Source organism: Oncorhynchus mykiss, chromosome 6, assembly GCF_057628025.1.
Source record: "Oncorhynchus mykiss isolate SJ-2025 chromosome 6, ASM5762802v1, whole genome shotgun sequence".
Lineage (NCBI taxonomy): Eukaryota > Metazoa > Chordata > Actinopteri > Salmoniformes > Salmonidae > Oncorhynchus > Oncorhynchus mykiss.
This window is the reverse complement of record NC_143027.1, coordinates 42,757,385-42,781,696: the sequence shown is the minus strand read 5'-3', so window position 1 is coordinate 42,781,696 and position 24,312 is coordinate 42,757,385. Positions and strand designations below refer to the sequence as shown.

Here is a 24,312-nt window from a genome sequence, read left to right as displayed (position 1 = left end):
AACACACATGGAATCATGTAGTAACCAAAAAAGGGTTAAATAAATCCAAATATATTTTATATTTGAGATTCTTCAAAGTAGCCACCCTTTGCCTTGAAGACAGCTTTGCACACTCTTGGCATTCTCTCAACCAGCTTCATGAGGAATGCTTTTCCAACAGTCTTGAAGAAGTTCCCAAATATTGAATCTCAAATATTGTCACGTCCTGAACTTAGTTATCTCTGTTTTCTTTATATTTTGGTTAGGTCAGGGTGTGACTAGGGTGGGTACGCTAGTTTTTGTATTGTCTAGGGTTTTTGTAAGTCTAGGTTTTTTTTGTATTCTATGTTGGCCTGATATGGTTCCCAATCAGAGACAGCTGTTTATCGTTGTCTCTGATTGAGGATCATATTTAGGTAGCCATTTCCCTTTGGTGTTTGTGGGTTCTTGTCTATGTGTCGTTGCCTGTCAGCACACATTTGTATAGCGTGTCGTTTTGTTATTTTGGTTCGTTTGTTCAGTGTTCATTCTTATAATAATAAAGAATGTGGGTTGTGTTTTGGACGCAAGGCTCTCGAACGGCTCTCGACCTTTGCCTCTCCTGAGTCCGTACGGGAGTTGAGTTGAGACAAGACTGTAAGTACCAATTGCAGACCACAAAATTGGGGAGAAAACGGGGGGGAAAAAGTAAATACAAAATTAAATAAAAAGATAGAAAACCCTGAAATGAGTAGGCGTGTCCTACATTTTGACTGGTACTGTATATATAAACATACACACATACATATCCTTTTAAAATATATTTTCCTTTATTACTTCACACAAACCCTACTGCCTGTCCAACAACAACACTTAGGCTTCTACTTCCAGCTTATACATATTATATACATTTCACAGACACAATCTATTTTACAATAGTTCCGTTTTTGTTTTTTGTCCTGGCATTCCTCTATTTCTGATCCATCCATCCAGTTCCATCCACATATTTTTAACTGTGCTATTTCACAAACGTTCTGAACCTATATACATTTTACAGACACAGTATATTTGACATCTGTTATCTTGTTATTAGCCCCACCCACATTTAATACCCACTCACATAGTATTAATTTAGTCCTACCATTCAAATCAATTTTTCATTTATTGAAGTAACCCCCACAATACTCAAAGCTTGTCATACTCAAGCTTTAGAAGTTTGTTGGAATTATGGGGTATTGTGTGTAGATGAGAATCAAAAATAAAAAAATTAGAATAAGGCTGTAACGTAACAAAATTTGGAAAACGTCAAGGGGTCTGAATACGTTCCTAATGCACTATATGTATTTCAATAGTCATGTAGTAATGTAACAGCACAAAACCAACTTTTATTTGAAGCCTTTATTGGAGCTTTTGTACATGATATTTGCAGAAAGAGTACAGTTTGTGATAAATCACTTCCAAGCATTGAATTCTGATAAGTTATACTGGTATTACAGGAACTAATATCTCTTAATAAATAATAGATCACTCTAATAGAAAGCTAACAAATCACTATACAACAACAACAGCTGCAATGACAACACATTTTTTTTGCATCATGACAGTGTCAACACTGGAAAGCTGAACGAAAATGACCATAACTTCTACAGGGAGAGGAAATAACAAATCAAGTCAACATAGTGACATAATGTTAATGACCAGAGACAGACAACTAACCTAATAGAGGAAGAACCTTCCAATGGTTGATCACTGTTCACCTACTATACTGTTTACTACAGCTAAAATGACCACGAGTACAGAGTGGCTTCACATTGGCATGTCCAAAGTCAGGTTAATCACCGTCAAAACACTGATACAGCACGGCATATATTCTACTAACTACTGATTGCATGAGACGGAAGATGTTTCTTATTTTAAAATGGTGGTTGAAGTTTCCAAATTCTAAAATTGTTTTTCAAAATACGGAAAGTAAATCAGTCTTTTTGCTCAGTGTTCCGGAAATGTTTACAAGCAATGAGACAAAAGATGACACTAAATAATGACACTAAAATGACACTATAATGACACTAAAAACAGACAATCTTAGAAACACAGGAATCTTGCAAATATTTTTGAGGGGGGAATGTTATACATAGATCCCATCCCACTATCCTCACATTTGGTGCCTTTCTACTCCTATCTGAAATATGATGAGCACTCTACACCAAACACCAGCCTAAATAATTCCTCAATTTCCAACTACACTACTCTAATCTCCTCTATGACTGGCTTCCCTTTTAAGGAAGTGCAACTACAGCATCCTGAGATGGCAGTTTACATGTACTGCTCATAGTATCAACAGTTATCCAGCGTACACAATCTCTACTCTTCCATCCAATCATTAAGGGTGTGTGTACAGTAGTTAAAACATTGTGGTTCTTGGTGCTCTGGTTTTGAGGGATCTTATGTAATTCTATTGAAACATGATATCTGAATACATGACTTGGATATGCTAGAAATAGATGCTGCCATTTGTTTTCTTCAGTCTTATGTATAGAGTAGAAGGGCTTGTTATGTCTTGGGTCCTGACTATTCATGTATGCCAGTTGGGAGAGTTTGGAGGTTAGGAGAGGGACAACTGCAGCCAGGGAGCTGTTCAGCTCAAACATCTTGTTGCTTATCCATGTCTTTGAGGGCTTGAAGAAGGCGTGTAGGGGTGAAGATATTGGTTGATCCTGCAGCAGAGAGAGAGAGAGAGAACTACACATATTTTCTCAGTTTGAACTAGTCTCGTCTGTTAAGTACAGTACAGTTCCAAATTGGAATGACATTGAGAGAAATACACAGACAGCAGAAATCACATATAAATACATGGGTTCAGCTGTTATATGCTTCTCTAAAACATGTCATTTTCAGCCAAACGACAAAAAAATACAGGGGCAAAAAAAGCTTACATTTAAAAAAACCGTTGCAAGAAATATTACATTACTAAATACAATACCGACATAGTGCCTTGTTGATTGTTAAGACAGAAATGGGAGCTATTGACAACTGTCTGCATACAGCACACCACAAGGACAAATCTCCAAAGGACAGATACAGAGAGCACAGACAAGATAAACAGAATAGACGACAGCACCACTAACCAAGTACACACATACAGACAAAGAATAGAGGTGAGAACAAACAATCCACTGAACCGTGAGGAACAAAGGGATAGATCACAAACAGTAGAATCAGAATGTGCTTTCCTATGGGCCCTAGTCAAAAGTAGTGCAATGTAACGGAAACAGGGTGCCACTTGGGATGCACAACAGGGGACAGAGTCTTTGGCACGGTTTCCCGAAAGCGTCTTAAGGCTAGTTAAGGCCAAGTTCATCGTTAGAACCTTTGTAGGGGCACCGTTAAATCTCCAAGCTGTTTCCCAAAACCATCGTTAGTAAAGTTGCATTTGAAAACTCTCGTTATTTTCCGACTGCCTCAAAACAGCTAAGTGCGTCGTTTGATGCTTTTTTTGCGCTTCCGTGTCACTTTATACACAGACGATCTCCACTAAACATAGAATCAAGATGTTTATCTGTCGCTCTGTGACCCCCATAACTTCGAATCGAAGTTGACGACAAATACAAAGTCGGCAATGTCTGTGAAGGATAACAGAAAACCGAGATGACTGCTTCAAAAAATAAATACAGTAGGCTACATAGGCCTCTGCATATACAGTATTTCAATCATATTGAAATTCATTTAAATGTTTAGTCAATTGAGTTCTATTTTGCTAATTGTAGGCTAAACTGTCTGGAATTTTTTTGCTTTAATATATTTAATGATGTGTAACAATATGTGCGCGTTGATGTGCCAGATTTGTGATTTAATGCATTATTAGGCTCCAGGGTAAGCATTAGAATAAGCCGCCTCAATATTTGAAGCCATAAGGTGATAATATCTCTCTAGGACCTGATCCGTTGGCAGTATTGTGGAATAATTATAATGTTAAGGTAAGATTTCAATGGAGAAAGCTGATCCGAGAGCAGCTGTGCCTTTCTTTCGAACCTATCAGTATTGACACATGCTCCAACGACACACTTAGCCAACGTTCTTTCTGCGTAGTGTTTTGGGAAATGCATGTTACGTGTTCTGTTGTTGTAAGAACGATGCATCTTTAAAACACTTGAAAGCCTAAGTTCCATTGCTATCGGGAACCCGGGCCCAGGGCCAGAGGAGGGGAAGTGGGGTGAGGCTGAGAGAGATCAGAAAAGGTGGCTTCACATCACAACAACTATCTTTACTTCTCAGTGTGTGTTCTCATTCTGCAGGGGCAGGCTCTGGTTCCTCAGGGGCAGCGTTGGGGTCCAGGAAGTCCGGGTGCTGCAGCTCCTTTAGGTATTTGGTGGGAGTGAGTGTGTGGGTGGAACCTAAGGAGGGACAAAGGCTTTCACATTGCACCCTAATCTCATTCTCTGTTTTTGTGTAAAATCTCCATTGTCTTCTGACAGATAACATTATTCTAACATGACTGCGTTGCCATGAACTGTAAGTGGAGATGGAGTTGTCGCACTTGAACTGATGCAAAATGGTAAGGTCCCCTGAAAAAGATAAATATTAGTGGCCAAAAAAATGAATGTAAAAGCAGATAACATGTGTGAAAGGACATTCTCCAGATAACATGAATTAAGCTGGTTTTCTTGTCCTAAATGGCACCCTAAAGTAACACACTATATAGGGAATAGGCTGCCATTTAGGATGCAAGTAAGTCATTTAACTTGACCTAGACTTGGCATTTGATAGATAACTCATCTGCAGATCAATGTAATTCAGTACCTTCGTAGAGTAACTGTGTCCTGTCCCTGCCACTGTTGGTATCCCTTCCCTGCTGTCACAACACACACATCCTCTATCTGATGCATTCTCAGAAACACCATCTGATCTGAGCCCACTAACACACTAAGCCGATTCCACCCAGTAGCAGCAGCAACAGCTGAGTCAGACACAGTGGAAAAGCAATATAGGATATCAACTGTATATTCTAATGATTTCCACAGTTCCTAAGTATAGATAGGAGGTTTCAAGATATATAGATCAAGTCAAAGGGTGCTATCATACAAATTCTATGATATGTTACGAATACCAATTTGTTGTGGCTAATGTTAGCTAGGTGGCTAACGTTAGCTAGGCTTCCTCCCTCGCCATCCCTTTGGCAAATCAGACCATAACCACCTCCTGCTACCTGTTAACAAGAAAAAACTCAAACAGGAAGTATCAGTGACTCACTCAATTCCGAAGTACGATGAAGCAAATGCTAAGCCACAGGACTGTTTCGATAGCACAGACTTGAATATGTTCCGGGATTCCTCTGGTAACATTTAGGAGTTTACCACATCAGTCATTAATAAGTGCATCAGTGACGTCAAGGGAGCCCATGAGCTCATGTTGAGCAACATTTCTATAGGCTATGAAATTGCGAGAGATATTTAAGTGCATATTTTCTCCCACTGCCCCTGTTCGAGACAGGTGCATGAACGGTTCATTCTAAATCAAAACAAATTCCACACAAATATTATTTAGAATATGTAAAGATTAAATAAAGAATAGTTTGATGGGTGACAATATTAGCCTATCACTTGTGAATTATATAATATCACATGTGAATGATGCCAAGCATAAGAAACTGCCTTTTTTTTGCTACTTTTTCGAATCATAGTCGCACACCTGCAATTGATGAACAGCATTCTTACATAGCTATTCCTCTTGTCCAGATGGGTTAAGGCAGTGTGCAGTGTGATTGCGATTGCGTCATCTGTGGACCTATTGGGGCGGTAAACAAATTGGAGTGGGTCTAGAGTGTCAGGTAGGGTGGAGGTGATATGATCCTTGACTAGTCTCTCTAAGCACTTCATGATGACGGAAGTGAGTGCTATGGGGCGATAGTCGTTTAGCTCAGTTACCTTAGCTTTCTTGGGAACAGGAACAATGGTGGCCCTCTTGAAGCATGTGGGAACAGCAGACTGGGATAGGGATTGATTGAATATGTCTGTAAACACACCAGCCAGCTAGTCTGCGCAGCTCTGAGGATGCGGCTTGGGATGACATCTGGGCCGGCAGCGTGGAGAGGGTTAACACATTTAAATGTTTTACTCACGTTGGCCGCGGTGAAGGAGAGCCCGCAGGTTTTGTTAGCGGGCCATGTCAGTGGCACTGTATTCTCCTTAAAGCGAGCAAAGAAGTTGTTTAATTTGTCTGGGAGCAAGATGTCGGTGTCCGTGACGGGGCTGGTTTTCTTTTAGTAATCTGTGATTGACTGTATACCCTGTTTGTATTCGGTCATGTTTCCGGTCGCCTTGCCATGATTAAAAGCAGAGGTTCGCGCTTTCAATTTTGCACAAATGCTGCCATCAATCCACGGTTTCTGGTTGGGGAAGGTTTTAATAGTCACTGTGGATACAACATCACCAATGCACTTGCTAATAAACTCGCTCACCGAATCAGTTATTGTCTGAGGCTATCCGGAACATATCCCAGTCCACGTGATCGAAGCAATCTTGAAGCATGGAATCCAATTGGTTAGACCAGCTTTGAACAGACCTGAGCCCAGGCATTTCTTGTTTTAGTTTCTGTCTATAGGCTGGGAGCAACAAAATAAAGTTGTGGTCAGATTTGCCGAACGGAGGGCAAGGGAGGGCTTTGTATGCGTTTCAGAATTTAGAGTAGCAATGATCCAGAATGTTTCCAGCCCATGTCGTGCATTCGATATGCTAATACAATTTAGGGAGCCTTGTTTTTAGATTAGCTTTGTTAAAATCCCCAGCTACAAAAAATGCAGCCTCAGGATATACGGTTTCCAGTTTACATAGTCCAATGAAGTTCTTTCAGGGCGGTCGAGGTGTCTGCTTGGGGGGGGGGAATATACATGGCTGTGATTATAATCTAAGAGAATTCTCTTGGTAGATAATGTGGTCAGCATTTGATTGTAAGGAATTCTAGGTCAGGTGAACAAAAGGACTTGAGTTCCTGTATGTTGTTATGATCACACCACGTCTCGTTAATCATAAGGCATACACCCCCGCCCTTCTTCTTACCAGACAGATGTTTGTTTCTGTCGGCGCGATGCGTGAAGAAACCGGGTGGCTGTACCGACTCTGATAATATATCCGGAGTGAGCCATGTTTCCGTGAAACAGAGAATGTTACAATCTCTGATGTCTCTCTGGAAGGCAACCCTTGCTTGAATTTCGTCTACCTTGTTGTCAAGAGACTGGACATTGGCAAGTAGTATACTCGGGAGCAGTGAGTGATGAGCCCGTCTACGGAGCCTGACCAGAAGACCGCTCCGTCTGCCCCTTCTGCGGCATCGTTGTTTTGGGTCGCCTACTGGGATTAGATCCATTGTCCTGTGCGGTGGTCCAAACAGGGGATCCACTTCGAAAGTCGTATTCATGGTCATAATGTTGGTAAGTTGACGTTGGTCTTATATCTAATAGTTCTTCCCGGCTGTATATAATAAGATTTACGATTTCCTGGGGTAGCAATGTGAGAAATAATACATAAAAAAACTAAATACTGCATAGTTTCCAAAGAACGCGATGCGAGGCGACCATCTCTGTCGGCGCCATTTTTAGGGGGATGCCGCCATGAAATTCTAGGCATTATCAAGTGCTTGTCAAATTGTGAATGTGTGACTGATGTAGTGTGTACAGCCTGTGCAAAAAAACTAAGCAGAGCTCGTGCCTTTCAAGCAACTTTAACAAAAAATCATCATTAGAGTCGCATCATGCAGCCTTACAATGTATTAAAAATCAAAACACATATCCCAAAAATCAAAACATGTTGGTAGAACAACTAAAGTTACATTAATAACTCTAAATTAAGCATATAGGAATACCCATTTCTTTGTTAACCACTAAACACAGAATAGCCGCATGTGTGCACTCAGCCCACAGCCATTTGGCATAGCCAGATCAGGACCTACAGTGGTTCTTCCTTTAAAAGTTTTGAGCTTATGCCATGACCGTTATTGGTAGATGGTGGCATTCTGTCATTGCACCACACTATCACAAGGGGGAGTTAGAACGCTGATATATCGGTAGTCTAAATTGTAGCACAAATGGACTTTAATGGGGGTGTTTTCAGTCAGTCTCCTACATCAGGCAACAACAAAAAAACTGTCGGTGGTGCTGGAGTTAAGAGAGAACTTGGGTACAAAATGTGGGAATTACACTTTACATGTGGACTGATGATTTTTGAAAAAAAGCTACAGTGGGCTTTTGGTTTCTCTCCCTCTAAAAACAGAAATAAATCATTCTAAATAACAAACTGTCTTTTACTTACAAATGAGTAAGAATGCCTCACCCCATGTTCAACAATGGCCTTTCCCCCTTTATTCAGATTACAACTGCTCATTTCAGGTTATTTGAAAACAAAATCTCAAAAATATCGTTATTTTTTTTAAAAAGCCACAGAAAGTTGGTTGCAATTTCAGTTTAATCCACCAGAAAAGACAGAACAAATAATACAACAAATATTGGGGTTAAACTCAAATAAATTAGAACCATTACCATGTGGACAAGGGAAAAAGTAAGGAACCTGTCTGTCTGCCCTGCATTAAAGATCAAATTTGGTTAAAGAAAATTGTTATAGATAAAAAAATATATACCAGTTTAATTTAAGGATGTAGACTGCAAAATAGTTGGGAAGAGATTTTCGATATACCGATTCCATGGCACATGGTTTATGAATTGACACACAATTTTCAGTTTATTATAACCTACTGCAGGCTTGAAACCTTTGGGTTTAACCTCCTGAATTAATGATTATATTGAAGATAGAAGCCGCTCTCTTAATCAGTTCCAAGAGCCGATCTGTTATCCAACGATTATTATTATTATTACTACTACTGAATGACAGAGCATGGGGACTGGTCTTGATAAATCAATCAGATTTTTATTTGGAAATGTTAGGATTATTTTGTACAGCACCATATTTTCCTAACTGAAACCCTTAATTAAATCGCTTTAGCTAGCCGTGATTGTAAAATGAAATCAGCTGATGCATTGGTCCAGAGCCAGGTAGTATAGATGGAGAGTCATGTCATTGGTGGGGAGTCAGGTGGCATTTGCGGCATTTATTCAAGTAAAGAAGGGGGCGAGGAACGAGATGAAGTCACAATCCATGCCAGGCACACCTGTGAGCTCTGGAACTCCACCTCTTGTTTGTGGACTCTGCAAACAATGTGTTCTTGATGAAAATACCTGTCTATTTGTGGAAAAATCACCCTGATTAACTCTTTAGTCATATCACAGTTTAACTATTTGTTTATGGGCACCCGTGCTTGAGGCGTCACTACAGACACCCTGGTTCGATTCCAGGCTGTATCACAACTGGCCGTGATTGGGAGTCCCATAGGGCGGCGCACAATTGGCCCAGCAACGTCTGGGTTTGGCCGGTGTACGCCGTCATTGTAAATAAGAATTTGTTCTTAATTAACTGACTTGCCTAGTTAAATAAAGGTTAAATTATGGTTTTGACTACACCTAGCGACCTGTTTAAATTATATGAGTAAAAAATATTCCATTTGATTTGGAATGGCAAGCCAGACAAACTTAAAAGGGCAGAAATGAGAAATTACTTTATCAATTGGAACCTTTATGAGGAAGGGGGGGAAAAGTAAGGAACTTGTAGACCAAAATGGGTTAATAAAGCATTTAAAGGCTGACATTGGTTGATTTTAATACTTCTTACAGCCAAAATTCTAACTCCACCCATAACTCTTGGACTGTGAAAAATTCCCAGAAGGCATGGATTGTTATAACCTAGTGCAGGCCTAAAACCTATGAGTGCAAACAATGTTTCCATGATGGGTTGTTTGCAGGACAATAGACTCTTCAACCTTTACAAGAGGATAGTTTGGGCTAGGTGTGAAAAAAAATCTCCCCAACTTGCAATGTATTAAGTACTCTAAAGCTTTACATTTCTAACTACAAACATGCAACCGCATAATGTTGGGTAAAGTTGGGGCGGCAGGGTAGCCTAGTGGTTAGAGCGTTGGACTAGTAGGCTGCAAGTTCAAATCCCCAAGCTGACAAGGTACAAATCTGTCGTTCTGCCCCTGAACAGGAGGTTAACCCACTGTTCCTAGGCCATAATTGAAAATAAGACTTAACTTAACTGACTTGTTAAATAAAGGTTAAATTAAAAAAGCATATACTGTACAATCAACATCTTTATGCTTTTGTTAAAAAAAGAATGATAAAAATACTCTCTCAAAATGCAGATGTTTGTCAAGTATCAGCAGGACAATAGACTCTTGAGTTTAGGGACTGTAAATATATTAATGGATCCAAAACGAATTACTATGGGAATAAATATCACTGAATGACAGCATGCTTCATTTACCACAGTGTGAAAGACATACATAAGGACAACTCAGAGTTGTCCTGTTCTTCCTGTTCTTCTGAAATAGACTACATTTTATTCATATCATACTTCTTTTGACCTGTCTAAAATAAATAATGGATTTATTGTGAAGGTGTAGGCTATATTACATGGATTTGTTAGACTTTAAAAAAAATTAATGTTCCAAAGGTCTGCATCAGTGGCTTGTAGGCTATGTCTGGAAACCAGGAGATAATAAATGTGTTTATGTTAATTAACGGTCAATTACCGTGAGATCGACAGTTATTTGCTTGACAATCACCGTCTGACGAAAGTTTATGACCGCCACGCCCTACATGAGACCCCCAGCTGTTCCGGATGACTGTGATCCCACTCTCCGTAGCAGATGTGAGTAAGGTTAACAGGTCGCAAAGGTCGCGTGGCCAGACGGAATACCAGGACATGTACTCAGAGCACACACTGACCAGCTGGCAAGTGTCTTCATTGACATTTTCAACCCATCCATGACCCGGTCTGTAATACCAACTTAAGCTGCCTAAATGACTAGCGCCCCGTAGCACTCACATCTACAGCCATGAAATTCTTTGAAAGGCTGGTCATGGCTCACATTAACACCACCATTCCAGACACAGAATTTGCATACTGCCCCAAAAGGAATAACTAAGTGAGAATGCTGCTCATTGACTACAGCTTAGCATTCAACATCAAGCTCAGGACACTGGGACAGGACATCTTCCTCTGTAACTGGATCCTGGACTTCCTGATGGGCCGCCCCCAGGTGTTGGGGGTAGGCAACAACACATACGCCACGCTGATCATCAACAAGGGGGCCCCTCAGGGGTGTGTGCTTAGTCCTCTCATGTACTCACTGTTCACCCACAACTGTGTGGCTGCGCACGATTCCAACACCATCATCATGTTTGCAACTGCACATGGGGACAAAGATCGTACTTTCTGGAGAAATGTCCTCTGGTCTGATGAAACACAAATAGAACTTTATGGCCATAATGACCATTGTTATGTTTGGAGGGAAAAGGGGAGGCTTGCAAGCATAAGAACACCATCCCAACCGTGAAGCACGGCGGTGGCAGCATCATGTTGTGGGGGTGCTTTGCTGCAGGAGGGACTGGTGCACTTCACAAAATAGATGGCATCATGAGGCAGGAAAATTATGTGGATATATTGAAGCAATATTTCAAGACATCAGTCAGGAAGTTAAAGCTTAGTCGCAAATGGGTCTTCCAAATGGACAATGACCACAAGCATACTTCCAAAGTTGTGGCAAAATGGCTTAAGGACAACAAAGTCAAAGTATTGGAGTGGCCATCACAAAGCCCTGACCTCGATCCCATAGAAAATGTGTTGGCAGAACTGAAAAAGTGTGTGCGAGCAAGGAGGTCTTCAAACCTGACTCAGTTACACCAGCTCTGTCAGGAGGAATGGGCCAAAATTCACCAACTTACTGTGGGAAGCTTGTGGAAGGCTACCTGAAACTACCTGAAATTTAAAGGCAATGCTGCCAAATACTAATTGAGTGTATGTAAACTTCTGACCCACTGGGAATTGTGATGAAAGAAATAAAAGCTGGAATAAAATCCCTCTCTACTATTATTCTGCCATTTCACATTCTTAAAATAAAGTGATGATCCTAACTACCTAAGACAGGCAAATTTTACTAGGATTCAATGTCAGGAATTGTGAAAAACTGAGTTTAAATGTATTTGGCTAAGGTGTATGTAAACTTCCGACTTCAAATGTACATAGCTAACTCAATTGCCTCGTACCTCTGCACATTGACTTCATACTGTATTCCCTGTATCATACTGTATTCCCCATGTTAATTTTACTCGTTATTGTTATTCGTTATTTACTGTATATTTAAAATATATATATTTATCTTTAACTCTGTTAGTCTACACCTGTTGTTTACAAAGCATGTGACAAATACAGTTGTATATTTTATTTGATGACCAGGAATACATCCAACTAGTGCAACCAGCCCATGGATATTGCCTAGGCCTATGTATTTATTCACAGTTTATATTCCCATATTAGATAAAGAAAAACAGGACACAAAACAATAAAACATGTAACCCTACATATGCTGCCAACTCACCAATGATTGCTTCCCATTTTCCATTGGCTTGTGTGACCTCGTAGACGCAGCGCATCTCGCTGAAGGTCATGCCTCCGATGATGAAGATGATGACTCGGGGACCTGTCTTCATCTCTGTGGGGCCCTTGTTCTTATGCCAGTTACCGTACCGGGCACTGCAATGAGAGGGGAAGATATTCAAGTAACTTTATTTGGATAGTCCATTTATGATGAGACATACTGTTGAGATGCTACTGAAAGGCTAAAGAAAAGCTGATGAGATGTTGAGAATAGTCTACTGACAGTTTGTTGAACATCTGTGGATGGACCAAAGTTCCTCTGTCCAGTGTCTGTGTTCTTTTGCTCATCTTAATCTTTTATTTTTATTGGCCAGTCTGAGATGTGGCTTTTTCTTTGCAACTCTGCCGAGAAGGCCAGCATCCTGGAGTCGCCTCTTCACTGTTGACGTTGAGACTGGTGTTTTGCGTGTACTATTTAATGAAGCTGCCAGTTGAGGACTTCTGAGGCGTCCGTTTCTCAAACTGGACACTCTAATGTACTTGTCCTCTTGCTCAGTTGTGCAGCGGGGCCTTCCACTCCTCTTTCTATTCTGGTTAGAGCCCATTTGCACTGTTCTGTGAAGGGAGTAGTACACTGCGTTGCACGAGATCTTCAGTTTCTTGGCAATTTCTTGCATGGAATAGCCTTCATTTCTCAGAACAAGAATAGACTGACGAGTTTCAGAATAAAGTTCTTTGTTTCTGGCCATTTTGAGCCTGTAATCGAACCCACAAATGCTGCTGCTCCAGACACTCAACTAGTCTAAAGAAGGCTAGTTTTATTGCTTCTTTAATAAGGACAAAAGTTTTCAGCTGTGCTAACATAATTGCAAAAGGCTTTTATAATGATCAATTAGCCTTTTAAAATGATAAACTTGGATTAGCTAACACAACGTGCCATTGGAACACAGGATTGATGGTTGCTGATAATGGGCCTATGTAGATATTCTATAAAACATCAGAGAGCAGAGCCTCTAGAGCAGTGATGTTTTGGGGCTGTTGCTGGGCAACACTGACTTTTGGTTTTGTCATTTTGGGGTATTGTGTGTAGATTGAAGAGGAAAGTTTGTTTTTAATCCATTTTAGAATAAGGCTGTAACCTAAATGTCAAGGGGTCTGAATACTTTCCCAATACAGTAGGTTGAAGAGCCATATCTGTTTATGGGCCAATAACATTTTTAATTCATATCATCACCCCTTTTGAATTTCTTTGCCCATGGGAGAAATATATTTGTCGATCCAGAGCATCCCAAAACTGCTCAATGGGTGTCAGGTCTGGTGAGTATGCAGGCCATGGAAGAACTGGGACATTTTCAGGATCCACGAATTGTGTACAGATCCTTGTGACATGGGGCTGTGCATTATCATGCTGAAACATGAGGTGATGGCGGCGGATGAATGGTATGACAATGGGCCTCAGGATCTCGTCACGGTATTTCTGTGCATTCAAATTGCCTTTGATAAAATGCAATTGTGTTCGTTGTCCGTAGCTTATGCCTGCCCATACCATAACCCCACCGCCACCATGGGGCACTCTATTCATAACGTTGATATCAGTAAACCGATTGCCCACACAATGCCATTCACGTGGTCTGCAGTTGTGAGGTCAGTTAGACGTACTGTCAAATGATCTAAAACAACGTTCGAGGCAGCTAATGGTAGAGAAATTAACATTAAATGATCTGGCAACAGCTCTGGTGGACATTCATGCAGTTAGCATGCCAATTGCATGCTCCCTCAAAACTTGACTCCCTGAAAAAACTGAACATTTTAGAGTGGTCGTTTATTGTTCCCAGCACAAGGTGCACCTGTGTAATCATCATGCTGTTTAATCAGCTTCTTGATATGCCATACCTGTCAGATGGATGGATTATCTTGGCAAAGGAGAAATGCTCAATAACAAGCATGTAAACAAATTTGTACACAAAGTTTGAGAGAAATACATTTTTTTGTGAGTATGGAACATTTCTGGGATCTTTTATTTCAACTCATGAAACAAGGGACCAACACTTTAGACATGTTGCGATTAATATTTTGGTTCAGCATAAAAACTATCAAATCAAAGTGTTGGGAAATATTGAGGCTGTTCCACTAAGACCTAAAACGAAAAATGTCATTAAGTAATTGGAATCTCAGAAGGTACAGAGCACAGAGGTGATGTAAAATTAATAGGGTTTATCTGTATACCTTGATGGAGCGCTGCTGTGAGTGGATGCAGTGCGTTGGGAGATGTAGGGGTACTGCTTTGGATCCAGTTTGTCCTCAATGGCATCCTGTAGAGAGACATAATTAGGTCAGTGGACTAACCATACCCCGGCTCAACCCAAACCCTAACCCTAGCTTTACGTCCATAACCTGGCTCAACCCTAAAAGCGAGAGACCATTTCTTCCATGCCAGTCTTAACCCATACTAAATTAATGTATGTTAGACCCTACTAACAAATTGATCATGTATATAACAGTCTACAACTTATAGAATAATTTGTATGTTTAAGATTATGACTAAAGTATTCTACCCTGAAACCATTTAATTGTATGAAATGTGTTACAGTCATAATTCAATCATGTGTGTGACTAGGCCATTGTGTTGCTATTTCGCAATATGAGCTGGGTATAGTTGAGACATTCAAGGCCAACTGAACTGTCGACTTGTGATATCTCTGAAACCTGTGTGTGTGTGTGTGTGCGCGTGATAAAAAGATTGTGTTCTCATTTTGAAGTCAGACCGCTCTCTGAATAAAGTATTGATCTATTGCAGACTGGGACTTTGTCTAATTCTTCATTAACCAGGGCCTTACAACCTCTGGGAATTGGTCAAAGCTATAGTGATAGTTGAGAAAAACCATTGGGATAAAAATTCTCGTGACAACAACAGCAGGCTGGACTTGCCTCCATGATGTCCTTGATGAGAGGGGTCCATCGGGAGAGCTGGTAGGTCTGCTCACTCACTCGCTCCTTCCGGTCAGTCTTTTTCACTTTGCGGGTCGGGTTCCCCTAGGAAGTTCAGTAGATGATTGACGCACTGAAACACTATTCAGTTGGACTCAGATAGCATATAAACACTGCAGATATCATATTTATGCCACTATCCCAAAGATGGATCTCCAATCCACATGTTAAAATGTTTTACTCGTGTGTGAGAGAGTTGTGAGATAGTTCCACAATGGTTCATGGGTCATATTCATTGGGGCACACTGTAGAAAAAACGAAAACGAGTTGCTTGTTGGACAAGTTAGCTAGTGGTTCCTCCCTGTTTCAGTCCATTTTCTTCTGTTCAGTGCCTAATGGATATATGTCCTGGTGTTACTAAAGTATGGTACTATAGGATCTCACCTCTAAGATGATGGGCATGCCCATATGGGCCATGTTGGCGATGATGTCACTGTCCTCAGGAGGGATGTTGGCATGCTGGAGGAGCTTACAGAGGTTCTCCTCCGAAACACCTGACACACACGCATGCACAAACACAGACATGGACACATGCACATGCCCAGAAAAACACACACATGCGTGAAAACATGCACAGACATGCAGAAACATGCACACACCCACACAACAAAATCTGAATTGTAATGGTAACAGAGAAGTGGAGTCATGTACATCGTAAAATACAGACACACAGGAAATAGATTTCTCTCTCACCGTTCTTCATGAAGATGTACAGCAGGATTATGCGGATCTTGTCGAAGACAGTGACATCTTTATCCAGCAGGACGGGTACGATGGCCCTCATGGGGTCCTTGATCTTCTCCCCCTCTGCATCTGTACCCATCGCTAGATCCTGGGGTAGGGCAAGACAGTTGGAGGGGCACGGGGAGGATTAGAGGAAGAGAGATCTAACAGATATACAAAACATTAGGAACACCTGCTCTTTCCATGACAGGTGACCAGGTGAATCCAGGTGAAAGCTATGATCCCTTATTGATGTCACTTGTTAAATCCACTTCCAATCAGTGTAGATGAAGGGAAGGAGACAGGTTAAAGAAGGATTTTTAAGCCTTGAGACAATTGAGTAATGGATTGTGTATGTATGCCATTCAGAGGGTGAATGGGAAAACAAAATATTCAAGTCCCTTTGAACATGGTATGCTAGTAGATGCCAGGCGCACCGGTTTGAGTGTATCAAGAAGTGCAACGCTGCTGGGTTTCACGCTCAACAGTTTCCCATGTGTATCAAGAATGGTCCAACCACCACCTGCACGCTGACACTACAGTCAAATGGATATAAAGAACTCACTAAAGACTAAAGGAAATGGAAGTCATGACTCATGCTATGTCGTGAAGGAATTATTTCGTTTCTTGTTAAGTTCCCTCTTCTTGTCCCTATTAAGTATGCTGCACGACTATGGACTTCAACGGGATATTAATTATTGGCAGAGGTAGCCTAACGGTGACTATTACTGGTCACATGTCACGTCATTCAAACGGGAGAATATAGGCTAACTGCATATACATTCTTTGTGTTGATGAAAATATTATATGACTAATCATAGATCCGATTTATTTGTAATTGTTTTTTCAATTATTATTTTGGAGTTGGGTTTGTAGGTGCGCTCGTCTCCATGCCAGTCGGGTCGGCCGGCCGGGTTGGGTCTCTCCCGGGTCCTTGGAAAATCCCTTTGGTCGAGGGCAGGGGCCTCCACCGACCAGTGGCTCGAGAGCACCTACCTGTAGCGGTTTGTATGGGTCTATTCTGTTTGGATTTTCACATTGATGTGGTGACTGGGTGCCTGTCCACTTTCAGCATAAAGATTCCAAATTCCAAAGATCCCTCTCTTTTCCTCCTCATAAAGGATTCAATTTATTAGCCGTATGTTTTTTATGTTGGTGCTGAGAACTCAGTTGGGGAAAATGACTAAAGCTGGTCAGACGCCCATCATAATATGGCCCGAATAATCAGGATTGATAGATTAATGTGCCACTATAGCCTCGCCCTGGCTCTCAGACTGGGATTCAAATATTGAGAGGTGGTTCTGTTCTGTAGACCGTACCAGGGTAGCTAAAAGGGTAGCTAAAATAAAATCTAAACGTTTATTTGGACTAATGAACGCAATGGAAGATGCTCATAGGAGACGATGGCCTAGACAACGTTAAATGTATCTCCAAATGCGGTCAATATATCGTCGCTTTTTCAATTTTCAATGGGTTACCTTAAGCATGGTTTCATACGTAGTGAACATAATTTAAGGTTAGAAATGGGGAGGATTGAACGGTTTGGTGAAGAATAATGATTTCCATTTTCAAGACTCCACCTCCCATGTGGCTTGACCAATCAGTATAACGTACTGATTCAGTCTTTGTCAGGTGTTTTTATTCTGTTATGTAATGTTGGCTGTATACGGTGTGTTTATGTTTTTCTTTATCTTAATGTTGTCCAAACGTGAAATATTCTCAGATGGTTCTCATTGCTCTTTCATTGCATGTTGCGAATCCTGTAACAACAGCAAACCCCAATGAGTGATTTAAAAAACAACTACTATTCATTTGAAAGGAATTCATTTGCCTATCAAATGTACAAAAGTATTGGCTCAGTTTAAAAAAAGAAAAGGTACACAGAAAAGGTATAGGACGTCCTCCAAACAGCCCTTTTAAAGAATTACAAGCTGCAAGATCAGCATTAAACCAACGGTTTACAGACAAAGCAGAAGCATCTATTTCCCAGTCTGGGCACAGATTATAGGAACATGAAAATAAGACAAGTCGACTGGCAAAGAAGAGAACTTCACCAGACGCTATACTTTCAATTAAAAGGATCAAACTACTGACTCCAGCAATCATCTGGCTGACGTACAACACTTTCTCGATAAACTATGTCTCTCCCAACAATACATGTGGGAGACAGATAATTATTATGCAAGGAGATATCCAAAGACGAAATACAAGAGATGATTCAAACCCTTAAAGATGGGGAAACCCCCAGGACATGATGGGTTTGGACCAGAGTTTTATCGGAATGGTGAAGGTTTCATAACGGAACCCCTTCTCAAAATGTATACAGACTACTTTGCCAGGGGCGAACTCCCTCCCACTTTAAGCCATGCTAATATTGATGAAGACTGCTCTAACTATAGGCTGGTGTCCCTTATTAGTGTAGACAGTAAGATCTTAGCCAGGGGACTAGAAAGATTTCTACAAACTTGAATAAAGCCGGACCAAACTGGTTTTATAACGCAAAGACATTCATTTACAAATATCAGTCATTAGCATAATACAACATTGTGAGCAATCAAAACATTGAGCAGTGTCTCTATCGTTGGATGCCGAGAAAGCATTTGACCGAGTAGAATGGCCATGCCTATTTAAAGGACTCCACCACTTTAAAGTTGGAGAGAATTTTGATAACCAGATCAAGTTGCCCCACAGGCTGCTGTGATAACAAACGTAATGCAGTCACCCACTTTATTTTTGAGTAGAGGGACATGCGAGGGTTGCCCACTGTCACCTCTGTTATTTTCCTTGGTATTAGAGCCCCTGGCAGAGGCTATGGAAAACAAAACTCACATTATATCTCTATATGCAGATTATAGTTAGCTATTTATTTCTTATTGATTTAAGAGGTATAGATCTTTTTTTGGCTTCAAAATATTTTAATAAATCAGAAACTATGACACTAGGGAGCTTGAGTGACAACAATTTGAATGACTTCCAATTCAATTGGACAAAAAATGGTTTTGTTTATCTTCGTATAAAAATGTTGAATAAACTTCACAACCTGTCTAACAGCAACTTTGCACTTGTACTTAGGGCAGACATAGATAGGTGGATGGACTTTCCATTATCATGGTTGGTGTAACGGTTTTCTTCTATCTCCTCCTCTGATGAAGAGGTAGAACAAGGATCGGACCAAAATGCAGCGTGTAGATTGCGATCCATGTTTTAATGAACAAACGTAAAACACGAATCAATACAAACACTACAAAATAAAGAACGTGATGAACGTAACGAAAACCTAAACAGCCTATCTGGTGAAAACACATAGACAGGAACAATCACCCACAAACACACAGTGAAACCCAGGCTACCTAAATATGGTTCCCAATCAGAGACAATGACGAACACCTGCCTCTGATTGAGAACCATATCAGGCCGAACATAGAACTAGACAAACTAGACATGTAACATAGAATGCCCACTCAGATCACACCCTGACCAACCACAACATATAAATATACAAAGTAAACTATGGTCAGGGTGTGACAGTACCCCCCCCCCCCAAGGTGCGGACTCCGGCCGCAAAACCTGAACCTATAGGGGAGGGTCTGGGTGGGCATCTGTCCGCGGTGGCGGCTCTGGCGCTGGACGTGGACCCCACTCCATAATCGTTTTAGTCCACCTCCTTAGCGTCCCTAGATAGGTTACCCTCCTTAATGACCGCTCGGGACAGAGGGACAGCTCGGGACAGAGGTAGCTCGGGACTGATGGGTAGCTCAGCACTGAGAGGAAGCTCAGCACTGAGAGGAAGCTCAGCACTGAGAGGAAGCTCAGGCAGGTAGTAGGATCTAGCAGATCCTGGCTGACTGGAGAATCTGGAAGAGTCTGGTCGACTGGCAGATCTGGAAGAGTCTGGTCGACTGGCAGATCTGGAAGAGTCTGGTCGACTGGCAGATCTGGAAGAGTCTGGTCGACTGGCAGATCTGGAAGAGTCTGGTCGACTGGCAGATCTGGAAGAGTCTGGTCGACTGGCAGATCTGGAAGAGTCTGGTCGACTGGCAGATCTAGAAGAGTCTGGTCGACTGGCAGATCTGGAAGAGTCTGGTCGACTGGCAGATCTGGAAGAGTCTGGTCGACTGGCAGATCTGGAAGAGTCTGGTCGACTGGCAGATCTGGAAGAGTCTGGTCGACTGGCAGATCTGGGAGAGTCTGGTCGACTGGCAGATCTGGGAGAGTCTGGTCGACTGGCAGATCTGGGAGAGTCTGGTCGACTGGCAGATCTGGGAGAGTCTGGTCGACTGGCAGATCTGGGAGAGTCTGGTCGACTGGCAGATCTGGGAGAGTCTGGTCGACTGGCAGATCTGGGAGAGTCTGGTCGACTGGCAGATCTGGGAGAGTCTGGTCGACTGGCAGATCTGGGAGAGTCTGGTCGACTGGCAGATCTGGGAGAGTCTGGTCGACTGGCAGCTCTGGCTGCTCCATGATGACTGGCAGCTCTGGCTGCTCCATGCTGACTGGCTGCTCCATGCTGACTGGCAGCTCTGGCTGCTCCATGCTGACTGACTGCTCCATGCTGACTGGCAGCTCTGGCTGCTCCATGCTGACTGACTGCTCCATGCTGACTGGCAGCTCTGGCTGCTCCATGCTGACTGGCTGCTCCATGCTGACTGGCGGCCCTGGCTGCTCCATGCTGACTGGCGGCCCTGGCTGCTCCATGCTGACTGGCGGCCCTGGCTGCTCCATACTGACTGGCGGCCCTGGCTGCTCCATACTGACTGGCGGTCCTGGCTGCTCCATACTGACTGGCGGCCCTGGCTGCTCCATGCTAACTGGCAGCTCTGGCGGCTCCTTGCAGACTGGCAGCTCTGGCGGCTCCTTGCAGACTGGCAGCTCTGGCGGCTCCTTGCAGACTGGCAGCTTTGGCGGCATCCTGCAGACAGGCAGCTCTGGCGGCTCCTTGCAGACTGGCAGCTCCTTGCAGACTGGCAGCTCCTTGCAGACTGGCAGCTCCTTGCAGACTGGCAGCTCCTTGCAGACTGGCAGCTCCTTGCAGACTGGCAGCTCTATGCTAACTGGCAGCTCTATGCTAACTGGCAGCTCTATGCTAACTGGCAGCTCTATGCTAACTGGCAGCTCTATGCTAACTGCCAGCTCTATGCTAACTGGCAGCTCTATGCTAACTGGCAGTTCTGAACAGGCGGGAGACTCCGGCAGCGCTGTAGAGAAGGAAGGCTCTAACAGCGCTAAACAGGCGGGAGACTCCGACAGCGCTGGAGAGGAGGAAGGCTCTGGCAGCGCTGGACAGGCGAGGCGCACTGTAGGCCTGATGCGTGGTGCTGGCACTGGTGGTACTGGGCCGAGGACACGCACAGGAAGCCTGGTGCGGGGAGCTGCTACCGGAGGGCTGGGGTGTGGAGGTGGTACTGGAAAAACCGGACCGTGCAGGCGCACTGGAGCTCTTGAGCACCGAGCCTGCCCAACCTTACCTGGTTGAATGCTCACGGTCGCCCTGCCAGTGCGGCGAGGTGGAATAGCCCGCACTGGGCTATGCAGGCGAACCGGAGACACCGAGCGCAAGGCTGGTGCCATGTAAGCCGGCCCAAGGAGACGCACTGGGGACCAGCTGCGTAGAGCCGGCTTCATGGCATTAGGCTCGACGCTCAATCTAGCCCGGCCGACACGCGGAGCTGGAATATACCGCACCGGGCTATGCACCCGCACTGGAGACACCGTGCGCACCACTGCATAACACGGTGCCTGTCCGGTCTCTCTAGCCCCCCGGTAAGCACAGGGAGTCTGCCCAGGTCTCCTACCTGGCATAGCCATACTCCCTGTTAGCCCCCCCCCAAGAAATTTTTGGGGCTGCCTCTCGGGCTTCCTTACCAGCCGTGTTCCCTCATATCGCCGGCTCCTCTCTCCGGCTGCCTCTGCTCTCCTAAGTGCCTCCACCTGTTCCCATGGGAGGCGATCTCTTCCAGCCAGTATCTCCTCCCAAGTGTAACAGCCCTTGCCATCTAAAACGTCCTCCCATGTCCATTCCTCTTTACGCTGCTGTTGCTGCCTGTTGACACGCTGCTTGGTCCGTTGGTGGTGGGTGATTCTGTAACGGTTTTCTTCTATCTCCTCCTCTGATGAAGAGGTAGAACAAGGATCGGACCAAAATGCAGCGTGTAGATTGCGATCCATGTTTTAATGAACAAACGTAAAACACGAATCAATACAAACACTACAAAATAAAGAACGTGATGAACGTAACGAAAACCTAAACAGCCTATCTGGTGAAAACACATAGACAGGAACAATCACCCACAAACACACAGTGAAACCCAGGCTACCTAAATATGGTTCCCAATCAGAGACAATGACGAACACCTGCCTCTGATTGAGAACCATATCAGGCCGAACATAGAACTAGACAAACTAGACATATAACATAGAATGCCCACTCAGATCACACCCTGACCAACCACAACATATAAATATACAAAGTAAACTATGGTCAGGGTGTGACAGTTGGCTAGAATTCATCTGATTAAAATGAATGTTTTCTCTAAGACTTCATATGGCACTGTAAACTGCAGCTACCATATAATTTAAGAGGCTTAGCACTACCTAATTTGCTATTTTATAAATGGGTATGTCATGCTTGCATAATTGCAGAATGGTTAAGAGATTAACATTGCACTAATTGGGTCAGTAACGACTCCTGCTTCACATCTCCATACTCATTAATCAGTGTTATGACTGAGAGCATCCTGTCGGGCTGTATCACCGCCTGGTACGGCAACTGCTCCGCCCACAACCGTAAGGCTCTCCAGAGGGTAGTGAGGTCTGCACAACGCATCACCGGGGGCAAATTACCTGCCCTCCAGGACACCTACACCACTTGATGTCACAGGAAGGCCATAAAGATCATCAAGGGCCACTGCCTGTTCACCCCGCTATCATCCAGAAGGCGAGGTCAGTACAGGTGTATCAAAGCAGGGACCGAGAGACTGAAAAATAGCTTCAGCCATCAGACTGTTAAACAGCCACCACTAACATTGAGCGGCTGCTGCCAACATACTAACTCAACTCCAGCCACATTAATAATGTAAAAATGTATCACTAGCCACTTTAAACAATGCCACATAATGTTTACATACCCTACATTACTCATCTCATATGTATATACTGTACTCTATACCATCTACTGCATCTTGCCAGCTTGATGTAATACATGTATCACTAGCGACTTTAAACAATGCCACTTTTATATGTTTACACTACATTACTCATCTCATGTACTCGATACCATCTACTGCATCTTGCCTTTGCCGTTCTGTACCATCACTCATTCATATATTTTATGTACATGTTCTTCATTCCTTTACACTTGTGTGTATGAGGTAGTTGTTGTGAAATTGTTAGGTTAGATTACTCGTTGGTTATTACTGCATTGTCGGAACTAGAAGCACAAGCATTTCGCTACACTCGCATTAACACCTGCTAACCATGTGTATGTGACAAATAACATTTGATTTGGTGATAGAAACTCAGTCAGCACAGAAGTGAAACATAACCCGACTCTTAACTATACCTTTATGATCTGGAGAGATATTTGCAAACATCTTGGGAGAAATAATTGCTTTTCTGCTCTGACTCCTCTTATAAATAATGAATTAAGTATTTTGCCCTGGCGTCTCTGATAGCATTTTCCACCTCTGGTACCAGAAAGGTATAAGGTCAATATCAGATACATTTGATGGTGACACGTTGCTATCGTTTCAGCAAATCCCCCCCAAAATGTGCTGTACCACATCTGCAAGTAAATTGGACAAAGACTATGCTTGAAGCAAGACAGTTGGTCATCTGCAACGAGGTGCAAGAGATGAAATATAAGATTATGCAAAAAGGGTTCATAGTACTCCCCTTATATGGAATAACATGAAAGCAGAATTTTCTGATAGTGTAAGAAGAAAAAGGCACTCGTGACCATCCGTTTTTGGACTTGGCCTACTAACTACAATTTTTTCTGTGGAAATTTGAAAACGGAACTGGAAGGCATGTTCATATGTGCTATAAGAATGAACCCATGGCTATTTGTGTTGGGTGTCGTCGGGAACAGGCCCTCACTTACCTTAGCACAGCTCAATCTTCTTAAAAAATGTACTCTTTGTGGCCCACAAATGCATTCTCCTTAACT

At 42.8% G+C, this 24,312-nt stretch overlaps 1 protein-coding gene across 3 annotated transcripts in view; it reads right to left on the bottom strand.

The window, feature by feature from the left end:
* Window positions 1-1,341: 1,341 nt before the first annotated feature.
* The window catches only part of stxbp1b (syntaxin binding protein 1b), a 57,817-nt gene continuing 34,846 nt past the window's right edge, over window positions 1,342-24,312 (bottom strand). For 2 of the 3 annotated variants that reach the window (XM_090237958.1, XM_021606545.2), the window contains exons 14-20: window positions 16,119-16,257; window positions 15,810-15,919; window positions 15,366-15,470; window positions 14,664-14,749; window positions 12,439-12,593; window positions 4,224-4,349; window positions 1,342-2,672 (exon numbers count right to left, since the gene is read on the bottom strand). In XM_090237958.1, coding sequence (XP_090094084.1) covers window positions 4,240-4,349; window positions 12,439-12,593; window positions 14,664-14,749; window positions 15,366-15,470; window positions 15,810-15,919; window positions 16,119-16,257 — 705 coding nt within the window. In that variant the 3' untranslated portion in view covers window positions 1,342-2,672; window positions 4,224-4,239. The remainder of the gene's footprint in view (window positions 2,673-4,223; window positions 4,350-12,438; window positions 12,594-14,663; window positions 14,750-15,365; window positions 15,471-15,809; window positions 15,920-16,118; window positions 16,258-24,312) is intronic. The other variant, XM_021606548.2, reaches the window with a different exon arrangement.